The sequence below is a fragment of the Camelus ferus genome, chromosome 32 (genome assembly GCF_009834535.1).
Source record: "Camelus ferus isolate YT-003-E chromosome 32, BCGSAC_Cfer_1.0, whole genome shotgun sequence".
Lineage (NCBI taxonomy): Eukaryota > Metazoa > Chordata > Mammalia > Artiodactyla > Camelidae > Camelus > Camelus ferus.
In genome coordinates, this window is record NC_045727.1 from 14,151,352 (window position 1) to 14,169,023 (window position 17,672).

At 48.5% G+C, this 17,672-nt stretch overlaps 1 protein-coding gene across 1 annotated transcript in view; it reads left to right on the plus strand.

Moving 5' to 3' along the window:
• THOC5 (THO complex 5) overlaps positions 1–16,914 on the plus strand; it is a 28,873-nt gene extending 11,959 nt beyond the window's left edge. Inside the window, 12 exon segments of the mRNA XM_006178717.3 lie at positions 2,086–2,163; positions 2,836–2,876; positions 3,111–3,210; positions 4,642–4,750; positions 8,333–8,434; positions 8,996–9,092; positions 9,657–9,771; positions 11,042–11,145; positions 11,288–11,375; positions 13,068–13,183; positions 13,864–14,054; positions 16,711–16,914. Of these exon segments, the coding sequence (XP_006178779.1) occupies positions 2,086–2,163; positions 2,836–2,876; positions 3,111–3,210; positions 4,642–4,750; positions 8,333–8,434; positions 8,996–9,092; positions 9,657–9,771; positions 11,042–11,145; positions 11,288–11,375; positions 13,068–13,183; positions 13,864–14,054; positions 16,711–16,774 (1,205 nt within the window). The 3' untranslated portion in view covers positions 16,775–16,914.
• Positions 16,915–17,672: the final 758 nt, after the last annotated feature.

Sequence of the window (17,672 nt, forward strand, 5' to 3'; positions counted from 1 at the left end):
TTACTGTCTCTCTTCTTGTGTCTTCCTGGTCCTTTTGGTCCTCTCCCTCCACTTTGTTCTCCCTCCTGTTTTCATCATCAGCTCATATGAAATCCTCCCAGCCCCCTAGACAGGGTGAGTAATTTTCTTTTCTTTTGTGTTTCAGCCTGTTCTCATTTCCATTTTACTGTAGAATTTGAGGATTAAACTAGTCAAAAAACAGGCTGGCATTTGCCAGTGTCTGTTGGGGGTGGTCAGCTTGTTTGGGCTGAGGTATGATGGTTCATGCAGGCTTGTGAGAGATCAGCAGTGGCCTGCCACTGGGGGAAGTTCATCATCCTTCTTTATGCTACCTGGGCAGACTCAGGCTTCTGTGACTGTCTGCGTGTCTGTATGCCCTTTTGAATGGAGCAGGAAGGTTGATGGCCTGTCTGACTTCCCAGCACTAGACCCATGGAGTTGCACAAATTCTGGCCCAGGCATCACTTAGTGAGGTGTCAGGCCTGGTGCAGAGAACAGGCCACTTAGCTTTGTGCTTGAGACTCTCAGTTCAAGTTGAGTAGACTTGGTCTTGAATCCTAGCTTATCAACTTCTTAGGTGTTGTATCTAACTTCTTTAAGCCTTAATTTTTTCATCTATAAATGGCTAGAGTAATAGTATTACTTCTATAGCGTTATTGTGAGGATTGAAATTAATTTTTAAAAGTAATTTTATAATTAAAATGATAAGCATTAGCTCATTCAGTCCTCATCTCCCAACCAGGCAGCTGCCATTTGTCAAGTCCCCATTTCATAGATGCAGAAACTGAGGCTCAGAGCAGTAACATAACTTTCCAGGTTGTGAGTTTGGGAGTTGCTTGGGCAGGAACTCAGGTCTGGGACTGGACTGCAGTTTCCAGGTTCCTACCCACTGTCCTACTGCCTCCCAGTTAAATGTGACAGTGCCAGCCAGGTGCCAGGTGCTTGGTATAGTGCAGAATAGAGAAAACTGAGGGGAGAGCTATCGTTTCTAGGGTGTGGACAGTTACGGGCTTCTGGATGAGAACCTTTAAGACAGTTGGCAGAATTGTGCCATGTAGCTTTAGGCCATCGGTTTTGGTTTCTGTTCTTTGGTGTAAACCTGAAAAGAGAGGCTTTCAGCACTAGTCTTAAGTGATGCTTGGCCAGGAATCTGCACTTTGGGTTTTCTATTCTCAGTAAATGATGGAAAAAAGACTTAGGTTAAAAACAAACAACCCAATCAAAAAATGGGTGGAAGACCTAAACAGACATTTCTCCAGTGAAGACATACAGATGGCTAATAGGCACGTGAAAAGATGTTCAATATCGCTAATTTTATCAGAGAAATGCAAATCAAAAGTACGATGAGGTATCATCTCACACCGATCAGACTGGCCATCATCAAAAAGTCCACAAACAAGAGAAAAAGGAACCCTCCTACACTCTTGGTAGGAATGTAGTTTGGTACAGCCATTATGGAAAACAGTATGGAGATTCCTTAAAAAACTGAAAGTAGACTTACTCAGCGATCCCACCCCTGGGCATATATCCAGAGGAAACTCTAATTCGAATAGAATGTTCATTACAATAGCCAAGACATGGAAGCAACCTAAAAGTCCATCGACAGATGACTGGATAAAGAAGTTGTGGTATTTATACACAATGGAATACTACTCAGCCATAAAAAGAGTGAAATAATGCTGTTTGCAGCAACATAGATGGACCTAGAAATTATCATACTAAGTGAAGTAAATCAGACAAAGACAAATACTACATGATGTCACTTATGTGTGGTATCTTAAAAGAAATGACACAAATGAACTTACTTACAAAACAGAAGGAGACTCACAGACATAGAAAACAAACTGGTTACGAAGGGGAAAGGTGATGGGGAGGGATAAGTTGGGAGATTGGGATTAGCAGGTACAAACTGTAGAAGACTTAGGTTTCCTACCTTGCTCCTTGTCATCTGGAGAAAGGGCTTGTGCCCTCCAGCCTTGGTCAGTAATGAGCTATGACAGAAGCGGAGGAAATGCAGCCCCAGGGCTTATGTAGCTTAGCTCCTTCCCTCAGCAGCTTTCACAGGAAGCTCTTTCTTGCTCCCAGATAAGACGTTGTCTGTGGCGATCGAAGGCAGTGTGGATGAAGCCAAGGCTCTGTTCAAGCCTCCCGAGGACTCCCAAGGTAACGTGGTGGTCAGGATTCTCCCCCACGTCTTCTATAGCTAGTTCAAAGGACATCCCCACCACCTCCAGTCACAACCCAGGGCAGTGCTGGTGCTTTGGAAATTAGCTGTACTGGTTCCATGTAGCAGGGAGCTTGGCTTTACTGTCTCAGTGCTTGGGGTAGCCAGTAGAAAGTACTGCCATTCGGTTTCAGCCCTGCCACTCCCTAGCTCACTGATCCTGGGGGAGCTTTTTAACATGTTGGAGCCTTAGTTTACTCACCTGTCACAAGAGAGTAATACCTCCTGTAGAGTTATTATGTGGATTAAATGAGGTCCTGCATGCAGAGCATCGTCCTCAGCACGTAGCGACCCCTCAGATTGTATGAGCTGCTGCTGCTGCTGTTGTTGATGTTACTGTTGTTACCACCACCACCACCACCACCACCACTGCAGGAGCTTGTGGATGACAGTAAAATGTGCTGTAAAAAAAACAGGGGTGATGGGGTTGTAGGTCACTTTTTTTTTCATGGTGTTTTCTACACTGAATAAGAAGCAGCAAATTAATTTATTATTTATTCTAAAGAAACCCATTTACAAAAGTCTGGGCCCTTCTATGCCCCCTGGGTCGAGGTGCTCCAGGGAGCCTTGGGAGTCCCTCACATCTGGCCGCCTTCTCTCTGTTGCTGCAGATGACGAGAGCGACTCGGATGCTGAGGAGGAGCAGACCACGGTGAGCACTACTTCCTCCCATGGGGGTGCCAAGCAGCTGCCCTGGGGCCTTCCAGTAGGCAGATGCCCTCCTCCCTAGAAGCAGAAGAAAGGTTTGAAAGAAGGGGCGGCTGGGATCCTGGCAGCCGGAGTGCTGAGGCACGAGTCCCAGGGCAGAGGCCCTGGCCAGCAAGGGGAGGGAAGAGGGAGATGCCTGTGACCGGTGCTCACTGGCTTGACTCTCTCTTTTGTCTAGAAGCGCCGGCGACCCACACTGGGAGTTCAGCTGGACGACAAGCGCAAGGAGATGCTGAAGAGGCACCCGCTATCCGTCATGCTGGACCTGAAGTGCAAAGGTCTGGCTCCCCTTGGGCTGGGGGTCTCGTAGCACCCAAAGAGTGCAGCCCGCTGCAGCTGCATGCAGCCCAGCAAGCTGAGGCCTCCCTTTCTAAGCCAAAGATTCTGGGTTCATATTTCTGTTTGTCTTCATTGTTCTACATGGAGTTTGTTTGATTCCCCACCACCTCCAGTCACAACCCTAACAGCATAGCAACAACACTAGACATGCAAGCAATGCTTGATAAAACTACACCTCTTTTTGAATTTGACAAGTCAGATACACAGAACAAGTTAACAAGCGTATGCAGGTGTTCAGTAATATGACCAACCTGCTTAATTTAATAAATATAAGTAGAACTTTGTATTTTGCAAAGAATATAGATTTTAAAACTGGCTTTGTATGGGTAAAGGAGCACATAGTAAAGTATTCCACCAGGATAAGAGGTAACAGTCAGATACAAGTTTCCTTCTTACCCCAGACTCCCAGACCCAGGTCCTGGGTCTTAACCTCCAAGGACAGCCACTCTGATGGTTTCTTACGTATTTTTAAGAAATAGTCCTATACAATTAGATGCTTTTATACAAATGTGTACTTATCCCCTTCCCCTTTTATTTTTTACACAAATGGAAACAGTCTACAGTCTGGTCCTGTTTTTGCCTTTTTATAAAAGATTTTTTTAGTTGTGAGATCATTTTAGGCTCAGAAGAGTTTCAGTGATGATACAGAGAATTCTCACATGCTCTTCACCCCTGATGCCAACATCTTACTTAATCACAGTACAGTTATCAAAAGCAATGTTAATTTCATTGGTACAATACTATTAACTACAGAGCTTATTCAGATTTCCCTGGTTTTTCCACTAGTGTCCTTTTTCTGTTCCAGGATCCAAACCCAGGATCTCGCGTTGCAGTTAGTCATCATGCCCCTCAGTCTCCTCCAGTCTTTGCTTGTCTTTCATGACCTAGACACTTTGGAAGATGAGGTTTATGTATTATGTAGAAAGACTCTCAGTTTGGGCTTGTGTGATGTTTTCTCCTGCTTGGACTGAGGTTATGAATTTGGGGGAAAGAGTACAACAGATGGTGGTGTTCACCATCAAGTCTTATCTGGGGTCCGTGGTATCGCTGTGTCTTATTACTGGTGATGTTAACCTGGACCACTTGGTCATCACTTGATGGCTTCCTCACTGTGTTGCATTAATTAGAAGCAGAGTCTCTAAATCCAGTCCACACTCTGGGAGGGAAATGAAGCTCCACCTCTTGGAGGAAGGAGTAGCAAAGAAATTGTAGTGACTCTTTGCTTTTTTTAATCAACATTAAATTGCCATTGAATTGCTTTCATAGTAGAAGATCTTAAAAGTCTTGTTGACTTCCCTTTCTATAATTCTGTTGACTCTCTTCTAATGTTTCACTCATACATGAAGTCTCCTTTTCCTCCTTTCCTCCAGATGACAGTGTACTGCACCTGACTTTCTACTACCTCATGAACCTCAACATCATGACAGTAAAAGCCAAAGTGACAACCGCCACGGAGCTGATCACCCCCATCAGTGCAGGGTACTGGGCAGGTGCTGCGGGGGTGGGACTTGGGGTGGGAGTGAGAGCCTCAGGGCTGAGCTGCTCTTGGTTTCTCCCTCATCTGGCTCTAAGAAGATTCACAGCCACATGACCTTTGTTGTCATGTCCACACAGCCTTGTACATCTCGGGTATTTAAAAGGCACTCACTGACTTGAATTGGTGAAGTCCTCTTACTACACAGTAGATGATAGAAGTGACTGCGGCCTACTGGAAATTGAGTGGGCGGGGCAGAGCAGAGCACCAGCGTTCTACACCAGTGGAAAGAGTGTGAGAGTGAGATTTGGCAGGCCTTATCAGGTTGACAAACTTAGGCCACTTTTTTCTGTTTCTGTCTTAAGGTGCTGGGGTTTCTCTGCAGCTCAGCTCAGTCCAGGGTTGTCCTCACTTGGGCTGTGGGAGGAGGACTGGTGGTTCCTGTGGGGGGCTTGAGGAGGGTGAGTAGAGGCACAGTAATGACAGCCACGGGCGGAGCTTCCCCAGAAAGACCTGACTGTGGCCACTTGTTCCACAGCCAGTGTGGGAAGAAAGGAGGAGGGCCGAGGGGTGAGATAGGGTCACCTGGCCTGGCACCTCTCCCAGCCCTGCCCCACCTGCTTCAACTGAGTCCTCACGTCAGCTGTAGGAAGACCAGTGAGGGAGGCACAGGGCTGGTGCCTGGTGGGGTGGGGCTCCTCCCATGGCTGCCTGATGGTGTGTTCCCTGAGTTTCGACCCTGCACTAATAGTCCATGCCCCATTCAGGCTGCATCCTTGGTCCCTGTGCTTGAGTGTTGCTGGACCACCCCGAGCACTCTGGATGAAATTGACCCTGTTTCCACCTCACCCCAGCAGAGGGAGCTCGGGGCTTGCTTCTTCAGAGCACCCAGTTGCACTGCTCAGCCAGCACTCCTGGGCCAGTGAGCCGCTCAAGGGCCCAGTGAGGGCCCTGACCACAGTGGAGCTCCTTGTCGTGAGCATTCTGCCTGCTCACTTCCCAGCTGTCCTCCCTGCTAAATCACAGGGCTGCAGGCTGGCTTCATTGCATGCTGAAGTCCAGCTCCTTGCTAGGCTCTGCACATGCAGTGATGGGGGCAGGACTGCAGGATGGGCATTAGTTATAATATCCCCTCCCAGGGTGCCTGTGGGAGTCAGGTCAAATGCTTAGTATAAGTGAGGTACTTGGTAAATGACAGCCGTGTTTGTCATCATCAAATTATCTAACTGACAGTAGCTCTACAAGGTGAGGAAACCGAAGCTCTACAGAATTAAGGAGTGCCCCAAGGTCACAGATAGTGAGTGGAGAGTGATGATTAGAAACTGGCCAGGCCTGGGTACCACCGTACTACACTACTGTCATCACCCTGTGCCCCAAAGAGGGAGGAGGCCCAAAAGGAAACACCACCCTCAAGCCAGGATTAGCTCTTCAAGGGCCTCCAGGTGTTGTCTAGCTCATCCTCCTATTTTACAGATGGAGAAACTGAGGTTCAGGGGCAAATGTCCAGTTATTGAAGCCCTGGGCCTAGACTTCAGACTCCCAGCCCAGAAGCCTTTGCCTAAGTACAGGCTGCTTTGGCCCCATGGAGACACCAGCCTGGTATATGGTTTTATTTACTTATCTACTCAGACATAGGGATCTTTTTTAAAAACTTTTTAATATAATCAGAATATCACACTGATTCCTTAAGATCATCCAATATCCAGTCGGAGCTCAGATTTCCTTGATTTTCTCATGAGTGTTTTTTGTTAGTTTTGTTTTGCTGTTACGGTTTGGGTTGGAATCTGGGTCTTTATAAGGTCCACATGTTGCGGTCAGAGGAGGCTCCTCTCAAGTAGCTTTCCATCTGAATGTTCCATTGTCTTTCTATTTGTTGAGGAAAGTAGGTGGTTTGCTGTGTAGGTTTCCCCTAGGCTGGATTTTGATGATTGCGTCCGTGCTGTACTGTTTAACGTGTTATTCCTGCTCCCTGTATTTCCTGTAAATTGGAGTTGGGGTTAGAGGCTTGATCAGATTCCAGGTTTTGTCGGGGAGGAAGGGTGTGCAGGACGGTGTCATAGATGTTGCGTGCTTTCATCAGGGCGCGCAGGCTGACTCTTGTTTTTGAGATGTTAGCAGCACTGACAGCTGCTGCCAGGATCTCTAATTCATTAGGAAATTCATATTTTTATTATAAACATTTTAGTCAGAATTATATCAACCTTGCTGAATTTTTCTCAAGAAATTGTTTTCCAGGATGATTTCCATTCTGCCATTTTAATTCATTAATCAATTTTTCATTAAGGTATGAAGTTATTTTTAATTATTTCCTATTTTTATTTTACTTAGATTTTTTAAAATCTCTTTTAAAATTTTATAAGATTTGACTGAATAGTTTTTTGAGTAGTTACATTTTTATGATTATATATAGCCTCCTCTTCAATGTCCTTTTTTTTTTTTAACCAAATTCAGTTGCCCTGAGCCACATATTGCAGATGTAAATTTGTCAAGAAGATTTGATTCAGCTCTCAGATTTTGTCCGTTTAAAATGTTAATCTTGTGCAGGTTTAGCTGTCCTGTTTTAATTTGGTTGATTCAGTGTATTAGTAACAGTCACTAAACATTGGCTTAAAGACTGACAGTTCTTATTCATTTTCCAGCCAGTTGTCTGTGAGGCAGTGAAGGGGACAGAGACCGGTGGTGGGGGGAGCGTGTTGGGGGAGACACTCTGGGCAAGACAGGGGACAGGGAAGAGCCAGAAGCTGCCACTCTCCTGGGGCTCAGTCCCTGGAGGCCTGCGGGGCTCAGAGCAGTGGGATCGGCCTCCGCCTGATGCTCTCCCTGAAGGTGAAGCAGAGCCCCCGCTGGTAAAAGGAAGGAATGGGCCTCATTGTGATTAAATTACTCCATTCTCCCCCTGCCTGTCTCTTCTCTGATTGTCACATTGAATTACAGGCTGTGCCTAAGTGTTCCGAGTGGGTGGCGGTGGCATCACTGTCTCACTCTACTTATAGCACTAGGTCACCTTGTCTCCAGTCTGTGTGATATATCTTTTTCTAGGAATATTAAAGGGGCCTGTTTCTGTGAGAGCATGAGATTTGGTAAAATGTAAGATGGACACAGCATCAAAGCTGCATAGTGGTTCTCTCTAGGGAAGAAGGGAGTCTGTTTTGCTTCTATGAAAACTCTGGTTTTCCCTATTTCTGGTGTCACAGGGCTTTGCCCCTCTGAGGAAAGGCTCTGGTCACCGTATGACTCTTGAAGGGATAGGTTTCTAAAAAAAACTGTTGTTTAAGAGTACTGCTGTCTTTGATCGTACAGTGTAAATCCTGGCTCCAGTGCTTACTAGCAACATGATCTTGGACAAGCCGCATCTTTCAGAGCCTGGAATTTTCCCTCCGTCGAATGGAAATGGTAGTTCTCCCAACCTTGTAGGGTTGTGAGGATCTGATGACCTCAGGCACATAAAGGGTTGCCCACAGGAAGCATTCAGTAAATGGTGGCTTTGATCATCAGTGAGAGGCAGCGTTACCATTCCCAAATGCCCATGTCTGCATCAAGACAAGGGGTTGGCCGACCTTCTCACTGCAGTCTCTTCCCTCTTGCAGTGACTTGCTGTCTCCTGACTCAGTACTGAGCTGTTTGTATCCTGGGGATCATGGAAAGAAAACTCCAAATCCAGCCAATCAGTATCAGTTTGATAAAGTTGGGTGAGTCAGCAGCATTTCCTTTTCTCCCAGCCTCTGCTTCTGAGTTTCTCCAATGGCTCAAACCCGAAGCTGGAGGCGTGTTAGGGCCAGAGGCCTCCCAAGGGGCAGGGGAGACTGCAGGGCGGGAGGGAATGCTCTGTTTCCAGAAGGGAGCACGCCTTTTCCTGCTTACAAGGCTGTGGAGGCTGGGGAAGGGTGGAAGGATCAGAACTCTGGGAACTTGATAATAGAAGTGTTTAACATTTTAATGTTCTGATGATTAAAATTTTAAAAATATTTTACAAATGGGTAAACTGATGAAGAGATCAAATATACTGCTTTTTTACTGAGATTTACTAAAGAGTTGAAGGCTGCCAGGGAAAGAAGAGAAAAGAAAGTATGGGAGAGATGAAATTCACAGTAGGGAATTGATGAAGTTAACAGGCTTTGCTGGCAGCCTGGCTGTGAGCAAGTCTCAGCCGGTGAGACCTCTCTGTTGAGATGAGATGGGAGGGGGACATATCCCGGGACCACTGCAGAAAGGACTTACAAAATCATTTCATTCTGTGTTCTTTTCTGCAGCATCCTGACTTTGAGAGACTATGTACTTGACCTCGGTCACCCCTATCTGTGGGTGCAGAAGCTTGGTGGCCTCCACTTCCCCAAAGAGCAGCCCCAGGTGTGGACGCTGATCTGGTCCCCTTGGCTAAGGAGCTCTATTCCTCTCCTCTACAGAATCCAGAAGGGCTTCTGATGGCCTTTGGGACTTTAAATTAGCAGAATGCTATCCCTCTAGGCTATGATCCATCCTCCCTCCACTCAGGATACTAAGATGTCCAAGGCCTACAAGTGTTTAGGTACCTCTTAACCTTTGCCCTGAGCCTGGTAGCACTCTAGATCAAAGTAACCTGGACTCTTGCTCTGTGTACAGCACAGCTCCGTGTGCTGCTACCCCCCCGTCTTATGTACGAAGGTACCAGAAATGAACCCCCGAGGATCTGGCACCTCAGCAGAAGCCTTCCTTTTCCAGCAGCCTCCTAAGAACCCAGCAGCTTATATCTTTCCTACTGGGACTTAACCTCTGGCCTGTCACAGCAGGGAAACCCTGCCATTCGGACAAGGCATCCATCTTAGGGCCTGGGTGGTTCAGTCTGCCACAGGTAGGCAGGTCCTTGGAAAGAGGAGGTACTGGGAGGAATGGATGGGGAGCATTCACCTGTGTGCCGCTTGCTGTCATCCACAGCACACTGTGATTGCTGACCACTCACTGAGTGCCAGCCACATGGAGACTACCATGAAACTGCTGAAGACCAGGGTGCAGTCCCGCCTGGCCCTCCACAAGCAGTTTGCCTCCCTGGGTAAGCTGGTGTCGTTAGAGCTGAGAGCCGCTGAGACAACACGGGGCAAAGAGAACAGGGCCCTGCACTGAGTCCTTGAATCCTGATGACAAATCAGAGCAGGCTGGCTTCCTGGCTCGTGCTGAGCTGGGGTGTTACCTGGGCCACTGGGGAGACTGCAGGCCTCCAAACAGAGGTCTGAGCTCCCCTCAGAGCCATCAGGGCTGTCCCAGCCCAGAGGAGGCCCAAAGCCTTTTGGGGGCACAGGTTAGCAGATTGGCCAGGAGCACTCACCCTAAGTCAGTGCAGGTCAGGCTTTGATGTGCATTTGACAGATATTTAACAGGAGCCTAATTCTTGCCAGGCAGCCGGTATGTCCTGGGGTAAGAGCCATGAGCACAACAGAGCCCTGCTTTTGTGGAGTGTACCCTCAGCTTACCTGAGTACAGCTGTCCGGGGATCCACCCCACATCCCTCCCCTGAGGCTGGGCCCCTGTGTTTGCCATAAGCTCCCAGGTGATTCTCATGAGCCCTTGACCAAGGTGGTGGCTATATGGGGCTTCTTTTCATTTATTCATTCAGTACATGCTTTTCACCGTCTACCATGTACAAGGCGCTTGTGGGGAGTAAGGGTTTAGACCTTTCTGACCTAAAAAGAGTCACTGACAGGAAAGGCTTTGGGTTCCCAGGACCCACCTGGAGGCCCCGCCCCTGTGGGCCAGTTCCTGTGCTCCAGGTGGATCCTGGTTTCTCCAGGGCAGCGCTGCTTGCTTCCCATCAGCTTTCTTGAGCTTGTTTTGTCTCAAGGTTGGATGACAGTGTTTACTGTGTTGGCATATTTGCTTATTGAAATGCCAGCAGGAATTTACCCCAGAGCAGTCCTCCTGCTCGGCTCTCTTAGAGGAACTGACACAGAACACCTCAGTCTTTCCTGCATCAAGGTCAGGCTGTGAGAACAGCCCCCTCGGCTATTTGATCTAATTAACAGTCACTGCTGCAGAGACACCATCACAGGTTTTGGCTGCAAGGGTTTTTTGTTTTTCTGGCCATCATTTGCATTAAGAATGAAGCACTGTGAATGCTCGTGCTGCGTCTGGCCACAAGCATGTAGCACTGGGTGAAGGTCAGGTTGGTGTGCCTTAACTCCTGGCACTGTTGACCTGGGCACCTGCTGAGTACCAAGTGTCCCTGGACAGCCGGCAGGGCCATCTGAGCCCTCCAGAGAATACTAGTTCCCCAGCTGTGGCACCTGATTTCTCCCTGTGATACCACCTGTCCTGCTCTCTTCTAGAACATGGCATTGTGCCAGTTACCAGCGATTGCCAGTACCTCTTCCCTGCAAAGGTGGTCTCTCGCCTGGTGAAGTGGGTGACAATTGCCCATGAGGATTACATGGTAGGTAGAGGTGTGAGAGGCCACAGGTGCTATCCTGCAGACTGCTGGCCTACCTCACCTTTCAGCTCCTGCTCCTCCACCAGAAGGGTGGTGGGTGTGACCAGAGGAGCCAGAAGTTCACCTTGTCTGTGGCGACTTCTAGGAGCTGCATTTCACCAAAGACATCGTGGAGACAGGACTGGCTGGGGACACCAACCTCTACTACATGGCACTCGTGGAAAGGGGCACAGGTAGTTGCTCTGCTGATCACAGTGGTTCTAGGGAAGGGGGGCCGCTGGGAGTAAAACAGTCCTGGGAGTTGCCCAAAGGAAGCAAAAGATCCTGGAATCCTGCCACGGGGGACTTAGCAAATGCCACGGTTGTGAGAGGCACCGCTCAGTGAGGACTTGCTCTGCAGCACCGTCATATCCGCTGTATCTCATTTGGTCCTCACCGCAGCCCTGGAGGTGGCGACAGTCCCATTTTGTGGAGAGGAGGCTAGGGCTTAGTCACAAACCCAGTCTGCCCTCTGAGCCTGAGCTCTTAGCCCCTGTGCTCTACTTCTGTGGAGAATTAGACGCCTGCTCTTCCCCCTCATCACAGAAGGGCTGTCGCTCTCGGGGTGTGAAGTGCAGGGTGCAGGACCTTCCTCCCTCTCTGCAGTTCCTGCCCTCACTTGGGAGACCTGGAAAGCGGTGATTCCTCCCGGCTGTCCTGGCATCTGATTGTCTGGGGCTTCCTGCTGGAGCCACCCCAGTGCCACCCGTGGCGCTATTGTCAGGGCCCCAGCCTGTGCAGGCCTGGCGCCACCCCAGGCTCTCAGCCCAGGGGCTCAGGCTGAGGCCACAGAACAGAGGGAGTTGTCTGGTTCTAAGACAGTGAGAGGCACATTGGGGAAGGTTGCACTCTTTGATGTTCGAGTTTCTCTGCCTCGATGTCTTCCCTTCTCTTTTTCTTCATGTGTTTTTAGAAGTATTCTGAGGAAATTAAATATTTCAGATACACTTGAGGCTCCTGGATCCCACTTCATTCTCACCCTCGTGATAGGTGACTGCTGTTTGGGATTTTGCATTTGCTTCCCATCCTCTCCCTCTTTAAAAAGTACTTCTATCTCATCCCTAAACCACATTGACACACAGTTTTTTGTTTTTTTTAATTGAAGTGTAGTTGGTTTACAATGTTAGTTTCAGGCACACAACAAAGTGAGTCAGTTATACACATACATACATATATATTTTTTCTTTTCAGATTCTTTTTCCATTATGTGTTATCACAAAAAACTGAATATAGCTCCCTGTGCTATACCATAGGTCCTTGTTTATCTATTTTATATATAGTAATGTGTTAGACTTACTGTTTTGAAAGGGTGCAAAATATGCAATCCCCCCTCAGAATCATTATTAGGGCGAAATAAAATGTATGTAAAGGGCTTAACACAGTGCTTGGAATACAGTAAGTACTCAATAAATGTTGGCTCTTTAAAAGCTTCACATAACATACAAGTAAAGAACAGAATGGAGGAAATGTATTTGACTGATGAAACGGCTAATACACAATATTGTTGAAGAGGAAAAATAGGTAGTAAGGCTTCACATGGAAAAAAATCTTTTTAACTTACTGGCAAATAGAGAAGTGCCAATTAAAACAAACTTCTGTTTGGAGGAGTAAAGAGAACTCTTAGGAAACCCAAAGTGGACCAGACCCTGGGGAGTCCACATACCTTTGTGTCCTTGGAGGACCAGAGTCACAGGACCTTACGTTCTGCAACTGGGTGATTCCACTTTGGAGATTCTAGAACAGAAGTAAAAGTCGGTACTGGAATGTGCCGTGCGGCCCTCGGACTAACATGAGACATGAGAGCTGAGCTCGGGTTCAGTGGCGGGGCGCGGGCCGGCGGGCTGTGTCTCAGAGCTGAGTGTTCCTCCTCTCCGCTCCCTTCCCAGCTAAACTTCAGGCTGCTGTGGTGCTGAACCCTGGCTACTCCTCCATCCCACCCATTTTCCAGCTCTGTCTGAACTGGAAAGGGGAGAAAACCAACAACAATGATGACAACATTCGGGTAAGGCCCTGCTGGGGGTGATGGGAGGAGCAGGGAGAACCTCCCTGGGGAGGGGACAGTGGCAGAGCCTGCTGCAGCTGAAGGCTTGGGCAGCTGGCACAACTCCTGGGACAGAGGGGCCTGCTGGAATCTGTAGGATTTGCTGGAGGCTTCGTGATGTAGAGGAGGAAAGAGCCCAGACTCATCTTCTCAACCCCTCACCTAGCTTGGGGTCCACAGGTTCACCCCATTTATAAACTGAGAAGTAATATAAATAACCTACCTCGAAAGGTGGTTGTCTTGGGCTTCTGTGGAAATGTGAATAAGTTCAGATGCACAGAAAGTGCTGGAGTGAGATGATGTGTGAGCTCATTGCTCCTGTTAAGTATCGTCATGCCTGTGGATTTGATTCCAAAGCTGCCTTGTGGCCATGGAACCTTGTTTTTAACCGTAACACCTGACTTGGATCTTAAGATTCCTTCTCTTCGTCTTTTGGCTTGGGCATGCAGGGCAGGGAAAGTTCTGGGTCGGAATCAGGAAGACCCTGTTGTCTTGAGGATAGAGAGAGCCTCAGGGCAAGCGAGTCCGACTCCATCTGCAGAGACCCAACTCCTGCAGAGGCCCAGGAGCAGTTCTTGTGAAACCATCGAGGCCAGCTGGTCTGAAGGTGGTGCTGAATTTTGGGCTTTCCCACCCTGCAGGCCATGGAGAGCGAGGTCAACGTGTGCTACAAGGAGCTGTGCGGCCCCCGGCCCAGCCACCAGCTCTTGACCAACCAGCTGCAGCGCCTGTGCGTGCTGCTGGACGTCTACCTGGAGACCGAGAGCCACGACGACAGTGTGGAGGGGCCCAAGGAATTTCCCCAGGAAAAGATGTGTCTGCGGCTTTTTAGGTGAGGGGGTCGGGAGCACCAGGGCCTGGGCCCTCCAGCCCTGCTTCTCACAGGGCCTGGAGCAGAGGTGAGCCTGGCATGGAGGGCACACATGTTCCCGGGTGCACTTGTCTCCTTTCACAGTGGAGATGAAAATCCTGCTGCCAGAGCTCCTGCGGAGAACTTGCTCCCTTCTCCCTGAAACTTCCCCTGTGGCCCCCGTCCTGCCGGCCTGGTCCAATTCTTCATGAACACCCCCACGGTGGGCTGCCCAGTGAGTGGGCAGCACTGGACTAGGAACCAAGAGGATTTGGCTGAACTTTCTTTCTCTACTTCCTACAGAAAGCAATAGGTTTTCATTTTATTGTCCAAATAAGCTTTTCTAACAACACACACCACCCCCAGTCCCCAGCCTCTGCTCTACTTTCTGGGGCACACACGTCCGGGAAGATCGCAGCTGCAGGCAGTCGGGCGTCCCAGAAGGAACCAGCTCTGAAGTAACATGAACACAAGTGCAGGTCTCTGCTTCCCTGCTCACCAGCTGTGTGACTTTGGAAGAGTCACTCCAGCTCAGCTGAGCCTTTCCTAAAGGCTGAAATGGAAGTGTTACGTTTAACTGGTGATGAATTAGAGATGGTTTATGTAAAGGATCCTGGCACAGTCAGGGACTCAGAACACACCAGCAGGTCCCGACAGCTTGGTAGTCAGCGTGTCTGCGAGCACAGCACTTCGAGCTGCTTTTCCTTTCACTTGGTGTCAAGTCCTTTCTTTCTCTTTCATTCCTTAACTCATGTTCTTGTTCTTAAAGAGTCAGTTTCAGAACAGTCCGCACTGCTCAGGCATCGCTTCCCTTTCGGGCAAGGACTTGGGTTTGGTTGGTGTCTGGGAAAGGCTGTAATCTATCTAATCAGGGCGAATGTTCCCTGTCAGTCCAAAAGGTGCCTTAGGTGCCCCTCACCTCCTCACACACCTGGGCCCAGCCTCTGGAAGCTGTCCCGGCATCCTCCCGTCTCTGTCTGGCACCTCCACCGGCCTAGTTTGTCCTGCTGTCTGATAATAACCACCTCCAGCCCCGCAGTGGCTGCTGAGGGCAGAGCTGGTGGCTGGATGTTGGTACCTTCTAGGACTCGCTCTCCCTGGTGGGTCTGTGTGAGACCTCAGCCCTCCCCACCCTCCAAGCCTGCTGCAGCACATCTCCAAAGTGGGAGTTCTCACACAGCCAGTGTTTATTTTGTTACCTAATGGTTCCCGAAGGACCTCCTTCCTGAAGTGCTTTGTGTGTCGCCCAGGCTCAGCTCCTCTGTCAGGGCATTTTGGGGAGGTGCTCCTTTGGCTCCTCAGATCCAATTAACTCCATGGCTGGTGAGATGTGGGACATGAGGTTCTTGGCTTGGAGTCCAGCTGACCACTGGGATCAGGCCAGGGGCTAGGCTGCAAATGCTGGCCTAGGCAGCAGGAAACATCGGCTCTGGCTCTGCCCGTGGCTGGGTACCTTCAGGCTGTGGGTTCTCCATCAGCTGTACGCCTCCCTAGACTTAGCCGGATGAGTCTGCACCCTTCTGATGTTAGGGAGGTACATGGCATCATGGTTGTGAGCCAAGGCTTTAGGGCCAGAAAGGCATAGGTTCAAATCACAGCTTCTACCTGTGTGATTCGGGTCTGTACTTAGACCCCTGAGCTTCAGATTCCTCATCTGTAGAACAGCATCCACCTCAGATGCTGTTGGGAGGGTGAAATTAAACCTGGTGGAGCATGTAAAGTGCCAAGCACAGTGCAAGACACACACACACACACACACACACACACACACACACACACACACACACACACACACACTCTCTCTCTCTCCCTCCCTCCCTCCCTCCCTCCCTCCCTGAGTCCAAGATCCAAGCTGTCACCTTCTTGTTACCATTGAATGTCAGTCATAGGCAGACAAACCAAGAGGCCCTTAGCTGGACATCATTCTCTGTGGACTTGTATGGAAGACAACCCTGTGTGAAGTTTTGCTCGGGGTCCAGGATTACAGCTGAAGCACCTCAGCTTCGGGGGCCCAGGTTTGGCCGTGACTGTCAGCTGCCTGTGGCCAGCAGGCTTTGGCATCAGCCCTGGTTTTGAATTTGGGCTGTGCTGCTTTCTGACCATATGATGTTGGGCAGACGCTTTACCTTCCTGAGCCTGTTCCTTCATGTGTAAAATCTATACAGAGACAGAAATAGCATCTAAGAAGTAGTGAGTATAAAGCACGCGGCCCTCAGCTGGCATTTAGTGCAGTTTCTCTTCACACCCAGGCTCCTTCCTTGCATGGGAATCTCCCTGCAAAAGAGGATTTAAAAAAAATTTTTTTTTGATCATGGAAATTAAACACGTTTGTTGTTAAACATACAAACAACAGTGAAGTTGTGTAAAAACACTACAAAATGAGGATGCCCAAGCCCTGGCCCCTAAGCTGCCCATTGTCAGCGACCCTTACAGGTTTGTGTTCATGCCTTTGCAAGCACGTAAAGGTGTTTTTTCAGAAATGCTCTCCCACCTTTCGTATCGTTCTGCAGTCTGCTTTTCTTACAACATTCCTTTTTTTTTTCTTTTAACAGCTACGTAGTAGTCCCTTGTGTGGATGAATTGTAATTTATCAGTCCGAAGGATATGGTATTAACTGATCTTTCTCCTGTTTCTCTAGGGGTCCCAGCAGGATGAAGCCGTTTAAATATAACCATCCTCAAGGATTCTTCAGCCATCGCTGACCTCCCACTCAGGCTTTTGTTCCCCCCGGACTCCAAGTGCTGCGCCTCTGCTTCCTACTCTGGCACACGTGTGGCTCTTGATAGTCTCCAAAGACAGGTTTTCTATTTCTAGCCTATTAAAGTGTCACCTGACGAAGTGACCTTTGTCTGTGGCTCCTTGGGGAAGAGGGAGCGACTTTGCAGTCTGAAAGGGCAGGTGGGAGCCACGGCACAGTGTGAAAGAACATTTGTGGATACGCTTTCCTTTGGGGCCAAGAAAAGCAGGGTGAAAACATTCTGCTTCTGCAGGCAGATGCTGCCCTTTTGTTTACACTCACCTGACTTTGGCAGGTCTTCATTCTTTTGGTATTTGTTATCCTAAGTCCCTGCTGTTAGCAGGCAATAAGGGAAGCCAAAGTCAGCACAGCACAAAAAGCAAAAGCTCTTTTTTTCCCCCTTCCCCTCACTCTTTCCACTAGACCTTGTCAGTGTCTCTCATGGCCAAAATTCTGACTAGTAAATGTTATAAACATCTGGCCATGTAACAAAAACAAATCCATCACAAAGAATAATTGTAAATCTTATATCACAAAGAACAATTGTAAATCTTGCAGGATTTCATGAAGGTGATGAGAGTGATGTTGGAGAATCACACACAGAACTACTGTCTAGTGATGTTCTGGCAGAATGAGACCAGTTGACACCTGAGGAGACTCTTCATGGTGATGGCATGATAGGTACCTCAAAAAACAATGGTGTGACTCTCAAAGGATTAAGAGAAGTCCTGTGGAAATAGATAACACTCTCTAAAATGTTTGCAGAATTACCTCCTTTAAAATTCTGTAAAAGTCAAACAAAATGGAGGATGGCGTAAAGTGTTCTTGGACAGTTTTGTTAGAAAAGTTATACTCTGTCCCTC